This window comes from Filicampus tigris, chromosome 10 (assembly GCF_054856515.1).
Source record: "Filicampus tigris isolate MCC_2025a chromosome 10, RoL_Ftig_1.0, whole genome shotgun sequence".
In the NCBI taxonomy this organism is placed as follows: domain Eukaryota; kingdom Metazoa; phylum Chordata; class Actinopteri; order Syngnathiformes; family Syngnathidae; genus Filicampus; species Filicampus tigris.
In genome coordinates this window covers 15,667,489-15,679,582 of record NC_141226.1, presented here as the reverse complement: position 1 = coordinate 15,679,582, position 12,094 = coordinate 15,667,489, and the positions used below count along the sequence as shown (strand labels likewise).

Below are 12,094 nucleotides of genomic sequence, written 5' to 3'. Positions count from 1 at the left end.
ATAAAAGGTTAGTGATGACACGCCAATGAAGTTGGACTTTTTGCACCAGTACAATACTGAACTACATCACATCTTCCGCTCCATGAAACACACATTAAGGCACAGTAATATACATGACTCTTTAAAGTATTAGCCTCCTAAATGTGATCATTTTTAATGGGTATTCATGCAGCTGAAACAGGTAGCCTTTAACGTAACATTTTAATATGACATAATAATTATGGTCCATGTCAGGGGGCGGACATTTTGCCACTGTGAAAATGACTTCACAGTTGTTCAGGACTCAAGTAATGACCAATCATGACTAAGCTTCAGAAAACAGGTGAGCCGTGATTGGTCGTTACCTGAATTTTCAGTCGACAGAAAGTGGCAAAATGGCCGCCCCCTGATATGGCTAAAACCTGTGGATTTTGCTGTTTAACTCATATTCCACAAACATGATCATATTATATATTAATATTAATCAGAATGCCACGTTTTGACTAATGAAGGCTCATAGAACGTATTTTTGTAAAGAATATTTTTGGGTTGACTTCCTACTTTAAGTGCGCCTCCTTTTTGTGAGTAGTCCAGTCTTACAAACCTCAGAGTGAATCTGAATGATATAGAGCAGTGGTCCGCAACCACTGTTTTTTTTTTGTAACGGAGCATATATGTCCTGATCAGGAACATACACCGATTGGAATCTTGACATTCAATATAAATGTAGGATACCATGGAAACCTGTGTGTTTGTTTTATTTTTTTGTAGCGGAGCATACGCTTGCCCAAACACCCCTCGCCACTTCGTTGGCGGCGATGAATAGTTTTCAGTCTACAAAACAATCGGTACCACCATGAACTAATCCCAAAAGGAAAAAAGGTTTTGAGGACCTTTGATTGTATCCACCCACAAGGGAAATTTTGTGTTCCAGTAGTCTCCACAATGAAAATCTTTGAATTATAAAAAAAAAACAAGAACAATGTTTCAAGATTATTATCTCTTTGGAAATGCACAACTAAAAAAGATCAGAGTACAAATATGCACTACGTCAAGGACATGAGTGTGACTGGGGAGAAGTTTGTCTCTGTGTGTAAGAATAGAATGTTTTATGTCACAGTCTTTGTAGGGCTTTTTTTTTTTTTTACCCACCTTGTTTTGTCTTTGGCACCACACCTGAGCTGCAACTTTGTCTGTGCACAACTTTATTGGAGATGTGTTTCATTGATGCTTTTTGTTTCATGGCATATAGTACTTCTATAAAATATTTAACATACTAAAACAGCTACTCAGACATGGTCACTTGTCTGAGAATTAAAGGGGGGAGTTTGCAGGTTCTTTTTTTTTTTTTTTTTTTTCAATAAACCACAGTGCCTGAAAAAGAAAACCGATCAAAGCCAGAAGGCATGACCGACGAGGTGTCAATTATTTGCCTGCACTCACAGGCACAACCCCTTGTGCTGATTTGTTTCTTTGGGCTTCAGGAACTTTGCTAAAACTATAGCGGAATATCCACCTCTAGTTAGTAACAAAACTTCAAAGAAGGAAATGGGACAGATCCAAAGACCAAACAAGGGGAAACATATGTAACGGTAGTGTCCTACATGGGCCAGCCACCGCACCGTCCTCACTGGCTGAGTATGCTAAGCGCTAGGCTAAAAGCACGGCCTGCCGTTTGACTGGCCAGCGCCCTTCCTTTAAGGCATTGGGGGAGCGAGGTTCACATATTTAAGTCGCCGAGTACCTCTGCTCGCTTTCGATACACTTGGAAGCTGCCGTTCAGAGGTGGAGAGTCCACAGAAAGCAGAGAGGATAATTAACAACATTTCTGATTAACATGTAAGTTGTTTTGCTCTTTTAATTGATTGTACATTCCCCAAATTCTATTTTCTTAACCGGCTTAAATCTGTTACATATGTCTGCGCAGAGGCGGGTTAGGCCTCATGTTGGTAATTTCACAGTCGAATGCAGCAGACTGGCAGATTTGCAAGAGGGAGAGCTGTGCAGCTGTGGGAGTGGTCAAAGTCGACTTCAATCATGGCCAATCAAAGCAGCACTCACCTAAAACGATTCAGTTCATGGACAAAGGTTTGCATTGCGTTTTGTCTTTTTTTTTTTTTGTATAGCTTTATACTACTGCCCATTTCTTTCTTATCCTAAATATTTTACCATTTTTGCCAGAGGATATTATTTGCAAAGATGACCAAACAGCAGTGATGCAAAGAGAAGTTGGACAAACAATAATGATAATGCTGGATTTAGATTGGCACGGTCATATTCACATCCATTAAACGTGTTCAAATAATGGTTGGATTGGTGGTACTTCGAATATATACACAACATCCCACAGAGAGGTGTTTCCATTTTTTTTTTTTTTTGTTTACCTTAACTAAATGAGACATGAACCTAATGAAGCCGCCACTCTGCACACAAGACGTGTGTGTCCATTTCCCAAAGAATTCTACTTAACGCTTCACTGTGTGCTTTCTGACCACGCTGCGAGCATGACTTTACAGTCCAATGAGCAGCATACACAGGTTTACTTTCTGAGAAGGGCGCCTGTCTGCCTGCCTGCCACCATTTCTCCACTTAAATGTTGCCAACCAGGCTTTCAGATGATGGACTTTCAAGATGCATCCAGGTTAAGGCCTGACCTGTCTGCAAAAAAAAAAAAATGTGTAAGCTACAGCGCAGACTCATGTCTACCTTTGTTGAGGAAAAACAAACTCCAATGGCACTCAGCAGGTGTGCACAGAAGTCCACTAATGCAAAACGATCCTAAACATGCCCGTCTGACTTGTTTACTGACATGGAATGGGTTCTTGCCACTCCTCCAGTTTGACACAATTAGTCACCTTGTTTAGTAAATAAATAAATAAGTAGAAGTAAAGAAATGATATCTTTCACCCACGCATGTAAAATCATTGGGTATTGCATGAGTGTTATGCCAAGGTTAAGCAGTTTATATCGTATTTATTGTGAAATTGTAATTGACTTTAAATTTGAAAAATAAATGTTATATTAAAACGAATGAAGATTATTATGACATTACGCGGGCGGCACGGTGGTCGACTGGTTAGCACGTCCGCCTCACAGTTCAGAGGTCGTGGGTTCGATCCCGCGCTCCGGCCTCTCTGTTTGGAGTTTGCATGTTCTCCCCGTGCCTGCGTGGGTTTCCTCCGGGTACTCCGGTTTCCTCCCACATTCCAAAAACATGCATGGTGAGTTGATTGGACCCTCTAAATTGCCCCTAAGTGTGATTGTGAGTGCGGATGTTTGTTCTCTGAAAGATAAATCCCTTTGTCAGGCAAGCAGTTAATAATTGATTAGATAAGTCAGTGTTCAAAATGCTATAAGATTATTATAAAAAGAAAATCTAAATAAATATTTAAAAAACAAGTATTCCAGTGAAATCGTGAATGTTCACACTGATAGATGTTTTCGTTTACAAATAATTCCTTATTTTGAATTGCATGCCCGTAACACGTTCCCCAAAAAAATGCCGTTTTCCATGCCATCGATACTAACACACCACCGTACTTTCAGAGATGGTGAACTTTGCACTGATAACAATGCGGCTTTCATGACATTTCAAAAACAATTTGAAACGTGGACTCGTCAGACCACAGCACACTTAGATGATCTTGGGCCAAAAGAAGCCAGCAGCATTTGGGGAAGTTGCTATATGGCTTTCGCTTTGCCTGCTAGAGTTGCAACCTTCCTGTGAAGATCTAGCGATCTTGCCTGCCAGGGTTCGAAACATCAGAGTAATCCCCATCCATCTCAGTGCACACAAGGTTTGAAATGACCATGTTGTGCAACAAAGTGAATCTAATAAACGCTACAATAAATATGGAAGAGACGCCGGCGCCCTCATCACTCGGAGGTGACATCTGTGCCTTGTTTACTGACACCTTCTACTCCCGTTCAACCTATTGTGTCACCGAGCGGCTATATTTCAGAATAAAAGCGGGCACATTAGCGGTATACAGGCGTGCGGACGTTTCCTATAAATCAGCTTTCCCTCGCACACAAGCCCATTTGCAGCAATGTACCCAATTAGCTTTTGGGTCGCACATCCTGCTGGTGCCTCGCAAGCCTCCCTGCGAGCGTATTTGTTTCGGTGCTAGCGAGTCCAAACTTGTTAGCCTCCTGCAGGGTATTCTTTGGAAAATGAAGCTTCTTTTTTTTTCTGACCCATATAATTCATAGAAGGATGTAGCAAACATATTGACATGATGGCGGTCAGTAGTGGAGTCGCAATTAAGTTGCCGGAATGGTCATTAGCGTCGTTATGAGAGAAAACATGTGCAGCTTGATAGCTGTTAGGTTAAAAGTGACTCGTGTATGCATGTATAAAAGTCAGCACAATTAAAATGAGAGCGAGCATTCAGTTGGCCGGCAGGTGCAGAGATCTGTCTGTACAGCCGCATCTTTGTTTTCATGCGCCATCATTGATATTCGATTCATGCTGAGGCTGCTTCACATGGATTTGTCGTCTTGTGCACATGTTCAATGTCCAGTTGACATTTGATAACACACAGATAGCATCATGTGCACCACTGATGGCCCTGAGCTCAGCTTCTTCGTTGAGATGCATCAGGTAAGCCTCCACCTGTTCAGTGAGATGGTTCACCGGCTGAATATGCAGATGACGGATTCTCTGGCCAAGTCCAGATGGCTCTTGAACAGGACCAAAGCTGTGGTTAAGCAAGTCAAAGCCTAGTGTTGGCGTGGTTCTCAGTTTGGACTTTCTACTCCAAACAAAACATGTGGACATGATGGACGTGATGAGAGGTGGAGGAGGTGAAATGCTGGAAATGGGAGGAGGAAACTGTTTTGCTCTTGGGCGCCTTTCCAGATGAAATCTTGGCTCATGTCAGATGGGAAATGGTCAAACGGCGTGACTATTTGGGAATTCCGTGGAGTGTCCGGCTCTTCCAGAAACAAGGCGGAAACAATTCATTAAAATCGTTCTTGCAAGAGAGAGACAGGAAGTGGTGACTGTCCCCAGAGTATCGAGATAAAGATTTTGACACAACAACTTTTATCAACAAAGATTGCGCAACGCTTCATGCCTTGTAGCGTTGTTAGAGTAGCCCATTCGACTTTCGCCATGATTTCAAAGAATTACCACATCAATGAGTCCCGCAGATTACCCCGAAGGTTTGTATTTGAATAGGAACTCAGTTCTTAGGCTGAAACAAGGTGGATATATTTAGCCAGAGATCCGGCAAATAACAATGGTCATGCTCAACTTAAATTTGCCTGCAGATTTGATAATGGGTCTCGGTTGATGCTTTCTTGCTTTTTTTCTTCTTGTGTTGAATTCGATACGCTTCCAAGATTGTACTGAAACATCAAATTAGACCAAACTCTAAAAGTACTCTGTAAAAACAACAAGCCTAGTAACATCTGAGCTCTCTGGATCGACATATGGTGAAAGATGGGCTAAAATATTATGTTATCATCTCATCAGTGAGAGTTGAACCAAAAGGGTAGCCACCCGGGGCGTTTTCAAAAAATAGCTCACCAATGAAGGCACGTGGTGATTTCCTCGGAATGTTGTTGACATTTGGAAATGCAAACATGTGCTGGGATTTATAGAAATAAAGTGTTGTTTTATAAAAATCTATTTGTTTCCTACTTGGATGGAATTATTGTTAGAAATCGTGAACATAGGGTTAGGGTTATTTCCGCAAAAATTTGAGCAAATTTGTCATTTTAGAAGTGTGTATCAAATGAGTTGCCCTTCGCATTGTCAGATTTGAAAGCTGGTTGGTTAAAGAAACAGTCCAATTACTTGCGGTATACTGTCTGAATTACATCGGCCAGCACTACTGATTCTGAAGGCTTGACTCGGCATCACAAAGTGGCAAAAATGTGATTTGACAAAATAAATACAAACAAATCTGACATCCACTAGAAGCAGTGCATCCAAGACAAAAGCAATCAAATGAAGAAAAACAAACATAGGCATAAATAAATACAACTTGAATCTCACAAATATAATTTAGGTTGTGAATGTAGCTCAGTGCTTCTGATGGTGTTTAACCCAGCATGAGCCAAACCAACACAATCTGCGTATTGTTAATTTTGAGTTCTAGGTCAACGATGCATGAAGCTACAGATGACCATGAAACCAATTAGTCTTAACTTTGTCAATGTGATCCAACACCGCGCTTTGTACGATATGTGTGTTTGTGCTTTCATATTTCTATCTGTCTAACCCAGATTTTCGCCATGACAAAATACCCTTGACTATATGTATGACATAAAGTAACTGTGTCACTGGACACAATAAGGTGAGTACACAAAAGACATCCTTTCCTGTTAGATAACACTGGTGAAGCATCACGTATTATATCATTTGTTGTGTCGCTGAATGAAACTGGTACACAGGGACAGGCTGTGCATAAAAGCTAACAGTGTGTGCAGTTTGCAGCCGTATCAAAAGGTGAAAGTGAAAAACATGCGGAGACTGAGGCAAAAGTGATCATCTGCACCGCTGATTTGCAGTGAGGTCAATTAGTTTTAAAAGTCAGTTAGTGTAGAAAGAGCTGCCAAAAAATGTCCGCCTGGATGGAAGTTTAAAACTTAAAAAAAAAAAAGAATTGAAGTTGTTTTTAGTGAAAATTGCTCCAATGGCTTCAGAAATGAAACCTGAACTTAAGAGTTACTCTTAGTTTAGTAATGAGCATTTCATTTCAAATTGTAGCATTAATGATACATACAATCGAACCTGTAAGATGAGACATAATCGGATCCTCGATGCTAGTCAACTTCCGATTTCTGTTTTCACGTTTTCCCTAATGAGAAAAGAGAATGAATCCATCCATTTTATTCTTCCTATGCTGTGGAATGCTCCCTCTTTTAGGAGGAAGGATATTTCATTCTGTCGTTATTCAATAGAAGATGTTTGTGATGTCTTACTAAGCAACGTGTTACTCCAAAATGTCCCAGTAACGACAAATCAGACGTGTTACTTTTTTCCAGTGAAGTAATCGGACTAAAGTTACTCATCAAAATGTCACAAAACATTATGGCACAGAATACATTTACTTCAACCTGATGGCGATATCACTATTTCAAAGAGCAGTACTTTTTCCTCACCATAGGCAATTACTCTAAACCACTTCCACGTTGCAACAGTGAAAAAGAATTGACAACTTGATGAACAATAAAATAGAGGAGGACACTTGATTCCTAACACCCTCATACTCAATAAAGGCACTCAACAAATAACTGTACATTTTACAATACGTAAGAAAGTGAAACGATGGTATTTACAGCTTGAACATAGTGAGGCACTGTGGGAGTCTTCAACTTCCCATTCCCGTCTTAGGGAGTGACGTCACGGATGCGTTGTGTCACATTTTCAGAGTGTTGACGACTCACGTGTCCATACCATACCACATCAACAGCAATGGCGGAAGGAGAGAGATTCATGTTCTCAAGCTGGAAATACAGTCAGTATATTGAGTTTGTGTTATCTAGCTTCAATAACCCTCTGTCCCAAAAAAAAAAATAAAATAAAAAAAAATAAAAAAGCTTATAGAGAGAGTCCCAAAAACATTGTTTGACTGCAGTAGGTCCTAAATGTAATTACTATATTTACGGTGTATATTTTAAATGTTGAGTTTTGCCATTACAAATATTTCAAGTAAAAATCACTATTTTATATTTTATTGAGTCCGCTGATAGTGTAGTGGTACACACGCCTGAGTTGTGTGCGGGCAGCGTGGGATCGATTCCCGCTCAGTGACAGTGTCTATGTGTTCCCTGCGACTGGCTGGCGACCAGTTCGGGGTGTAGTCTGCCTTCGCCCATTGACAGCTGGGATAGGCTCCAGCAAAAAAATCCCCGCGACCCTGTATAGGATAAGCGGTTTGGAAGATGACATGACATGACATGACATATTTTATTGAAAAATGTACTGTATTTATGTTAAGTGAAATTCAGAAAAGACGAATTATTTTTTTATGAATAAAAGTAATTGTCATAAGTCAAAAAGGTTGTTTTTATTTTATTTTTAATCATTAAAAACACATATTTGTCACTGTTAAAAATGCACTTCCAATGAAGTGGCAAAACCAGGTGTCATTTTTATGCTAGTCAGTATCTGCTGCATGTAACTATTAATGGAACTTGTAATCTTAGTTACTTTTTAAAGAAAGTAACCAGTTAAGTAACAAAGTTACTTTTTCAAGGTAACGGTGGCAACATTACTCATGACCATTTTAAACTGACTTGGATCCCGGGAGAGTTTGCCATCAGTAGCAAAGAAAAAGATACACAGTGTATTGTTCTGCGAAGAAAATGAGCTCAGACATCTTCAATGAGTCCCTTTTATCTGTCACCCGACAATTTCATTTCCTAAAATTCTGTGAACTCGGTGATAAACATCCTGCTAATACTCTTTTATGCCAAAAATAGATTTTTTTTTCCTCCACTGTTGGCTCAATCATAACTCTGTCCTAAGTCTATATTTATCTCTCTTCTACCAAGGAAAGAAATGAAAAAAGAAATGCTCGTTTATCATTTCCTGTTGACACATAAAGTATGTGTGACAGGACTTGAACTTTCATTGACATTTAATTGTTTTGTGATTGGCAATTTTAATGATTAATAATGAACACATTCAGTGCCGAGGACATATTAATATGTCTTGATATATAAATATGTCTTTGGGATTGAATGAGTTCCTCAGTCAATATTTATTTAACTCATTCACTGCCAAGGAGATATTTATTTGTCTTGCAGCCCATTCAATGCCAGGAACTTATTCATAAATGTTTTGATATTTTTCAAACATTAGGCTAAAAGATGGTCAGGAAATGTCTGACACTGAATGATTTAAATATCAAATAAGATCAGATAATGACATCAAATCAAATATTTTGTGTATGTTTTTGTGTTGACAGAAAAACACAGCCACACAAAAGCCTATCATCTTTTAATTTTTGTTGTTTCGTTTCATTTATTTCATGCCCCGATATCACTTAAAAAAAATCTGTACAACATAACCTTAAGTAAGAATTATAAATCAGGAGGATGACACAACTCAATGTATACCAAACATTGTGTTCGTTGATTGAATCATGTTGAGCAAGTGGGACTGAATTAAAGATTAACTTAACAATATAAGGAAATCCGGGCTCTTGAGCTGAGTTTCAGGGGGGCAGGCAGGGGCCAGTGCCTTGCTTAAGAGTAGCCAGCATACATCTCTCCAACAACTAGAAACTCTTTTTTGGAGTGGGCGAGGGTTCCTCAGCAGTACTCGAAGAGATAAGCTCCTGCTGCCCCTGTGTGTCATTCATTTGCACAATTAGCTAATGTGCTTCCAGCAACTATCCGCTCTCCTCACCATCCCACTGCTCTAGCTCCGCATTGGCCGAGAGCTGTGATGTCACTGAGTGGACCACCCTATAAAAAGGCCCACTCCCTCACAACCGTCAGACCAACTGAGAGCTATCCCACACATAAACAGGCAGCCAAGCAAGGCTCTTCACATCCTCCCAGGAAATATCCACCGCTAGCCTGCCGTATAACATCCCACCATGTGCCGAGGACTTGAACTGTTGCCAATCACCTGCCTGGAGAGGTAAGCCATGACAAATGACAGTGCGCTCTTCTGACGTACATATGCGGCGATATCATTTTTTTCCTATGTCAGATGTTTATTTCATTCTATCTTTGTCATCACAGGGCGAAGGAACTAAAAGCTCTGTTTGGAGGTTTGCTGCACAAGTCAGATCACAGCATCCCCGTGCAGCCCAAGAAAAGTGACATTCACAAGTAAGGGGCATCTACCTCCTCTTTAGATACACTTCATCTGGAAAGAGATTGTTTCTTCAATGTTTATCTGAAACATTGTTATTGAATAGAAAATGCATGTATTTGGTTTGAACATTGCACTTATGTGGCTCCTTTTTCTTGCAGTGTTGATGAGCACCTGAAATGGAAGGACTCATTTGAGAAATTGCTGTCCAGTCAAAGTAAGTGCAGCTATACTTTCACTGGACACATCAAACATCAAATTAACACACGAGAAATAAACTGTCAAGGAAAAAAGGCAAAAGGGACCCAAAAAGCATGATTCAAAGTTTTACAAAAAAAAAAAAAAAAAAAAAAGGAAATCGATTTATTGAGTAGTTAACGGGGGTATAAAAGTATCAACAACAACAAAAATACAGAAAAGCTGGAAAAAACAATGCAAGAAGTAACAAATAAGAACCTCGGCAAAGCTGTTGAAAACTATATGAACAAAAGTACCAACAAAAGATCAGGATAATATACCAGAGTTGCCCACTTACAAACAAAGGCTGGTTCAAGGGCTCTAAATATCATTTGCATATTTTTATACTAGTTTTTCACAACGTTTGATTTTAGAAAAAGTGCCTCAGCGTGATCATACAGTAATAAGCCTTATTAATCGCAAACCGCAGTTGCATTTGTTGTTTCGAGATGAGATCAAGAGTTAATAGTGATAACTATATAATGATTCCATTATATTTAGGTGAGTTTTTTCCCCAAATGTTGCGGCACCCTCAGCCTTGTCCCACATTGCCTAATGGGTGAGCCGGCTCTGCTGTGGCATACGAAACAATAGCTGCTCTTACGATAATGACGCCCTATTTCAACATCACTCTCTGAGCGCTATTAAACTAGCGCCGTGTTATTATGGTTATTATGATGGTTTTAGGACTGTGCTGCATCATTCTCAGGAGTGCTTTGAATATTTTGGCATCCTCCCTCAGATGTGAGAGGAGAAAAATAACAGAGCTTTCAGTATGATGCAATGCACTTTCACCTTTGAAGAGACAGATTACAGACAGCTATTGTATTGGGTGTTGTTTAATTGGACAGGTTTCATGTTGCAGCTGTTGGTGACAAAAGGTCATGCTAACTTTCATCCTCTCCTCCCCCCAGATGGTTTGTGTCTATTCAGAGCTTTCCTCGTGTCAGAATTCAGCGAGGAAAACATTGCCTTCTACTTGGCGTGCGAGGACTACAGGACTACCAAGCAGTCGAAAATGTCCATAAAGGCCAAGCAAATCTTTGATGAGTTCATCAGCGCCGATGCGCCCCGAGAGGTAAGAGATCGACACCCAAACATGGTCACGTTACGTTAGGGGTGGAAGAAAAAGTTTTTGGGTTTTTTTTTAACTCCTTGGTCCTTTGACAGGTAAACCTCGATCACGTGACTAAAGCCATCACCAAGGAGAACATCGAGCATCCCACCCGGTCATGTTTTGATCTGGCCCAAGCCAAAATTTACACTCTGATGGAGAAGGACTGCTACCCTCGTTTCCTCAAGTCCTTGAGCCAACAGAGCGGACAAGACCGGCTAAGCGACTTTATCAAGAACTGCGCAGAGAGCAGCCGGCAGATGTGATCCTCCTGGCGGCGGAAATGCATACGCTAACGACGCCTAGCCGATAGGTAAACAAGAAAAACCTGAACCGAGGAATCGTGCCCGAGGTTCAGCAGACTGGAGTCCAAGCTGAAGGACATGAAGCTGTGAGGACGCACACTGAGCTGCTCGTGAGAGACATCTGAACAAGAGCCCACGCAAGGCCCATGGCCACGGTGGTATATGATGAAACGGATGTCGTCTTTCTTCATTTATTTATTCTCTTTAAACTAAACGCCTATTTATAATGAAAATAACAAATGTTTGCATTGCACCTGTTTCGTGAATTTGTTTTTTTTTTTTTGTTTTGTTTTTTTATCTTTCAAAGTGTCATGAAATACACCAAATAAAGGGAGACAGAAATGTCTCTGGAATGTTCTAATGTGCTAATTCACGTGTCGCCTCTTTAGTTCCACTTAACAAGTGGGTGGCCAAATTACTCAAAGGAAGGGGGGAGATTACGTCGACATGTTATTCTCATTTGAACATGTTCTTGACACTCATAAGAAGATGGTTAAAGATACATCATGTTCACCGCAGGATGGTTAGAGTGCATGTGGAATGTACAGTGCGTGACACTAGAACTGATTTGGACATGCAGGGCTATATTTTGGTGGGCTGGCGCCCGTGCACTCGGCATAAAAACGGGCGTAAATTCATTTTCAAGCCAGCGCAAAGCTGGTCTAGCGTGTCTGGGGC

At 40.4% G+C, this 12,094-nt stretch overlaps 1 protein-coding gene across 1 annotated transcript; it reads left to right on the top strand.

Moving 5' to 3' along the window:
• Positions 1 to 9,443: 9,443 nt before the first annotated feature.
• On the top strand, positions 9,444 to 11,785 carry LOC147141040 (regulator of G protein signaling 5-like). Its single transcript, XM_086043116.1, has 5 exons — positions 9,444 to 9,583; positions 9,688 to 9,777; positions 9,922 to 9,977; positions 10,912 to 11,075; positions 11,168 to 11,785. The coding sequence occupies exons 1-5, from the start codon at positions 9,540 to 9,542 to the stop codon at positions 11,375 to 11,377; spliced, it is 564 nt and encodes a 187-aa protein (XP_085899242.1). The 5' UTR covers positions 9,444 to 9,539; the 3' UTR covers positions 11,378 to 11,785.
• The last annotated feature ends 309 nt before the right edge of the window (positions 11,786 to 12,094 follow it).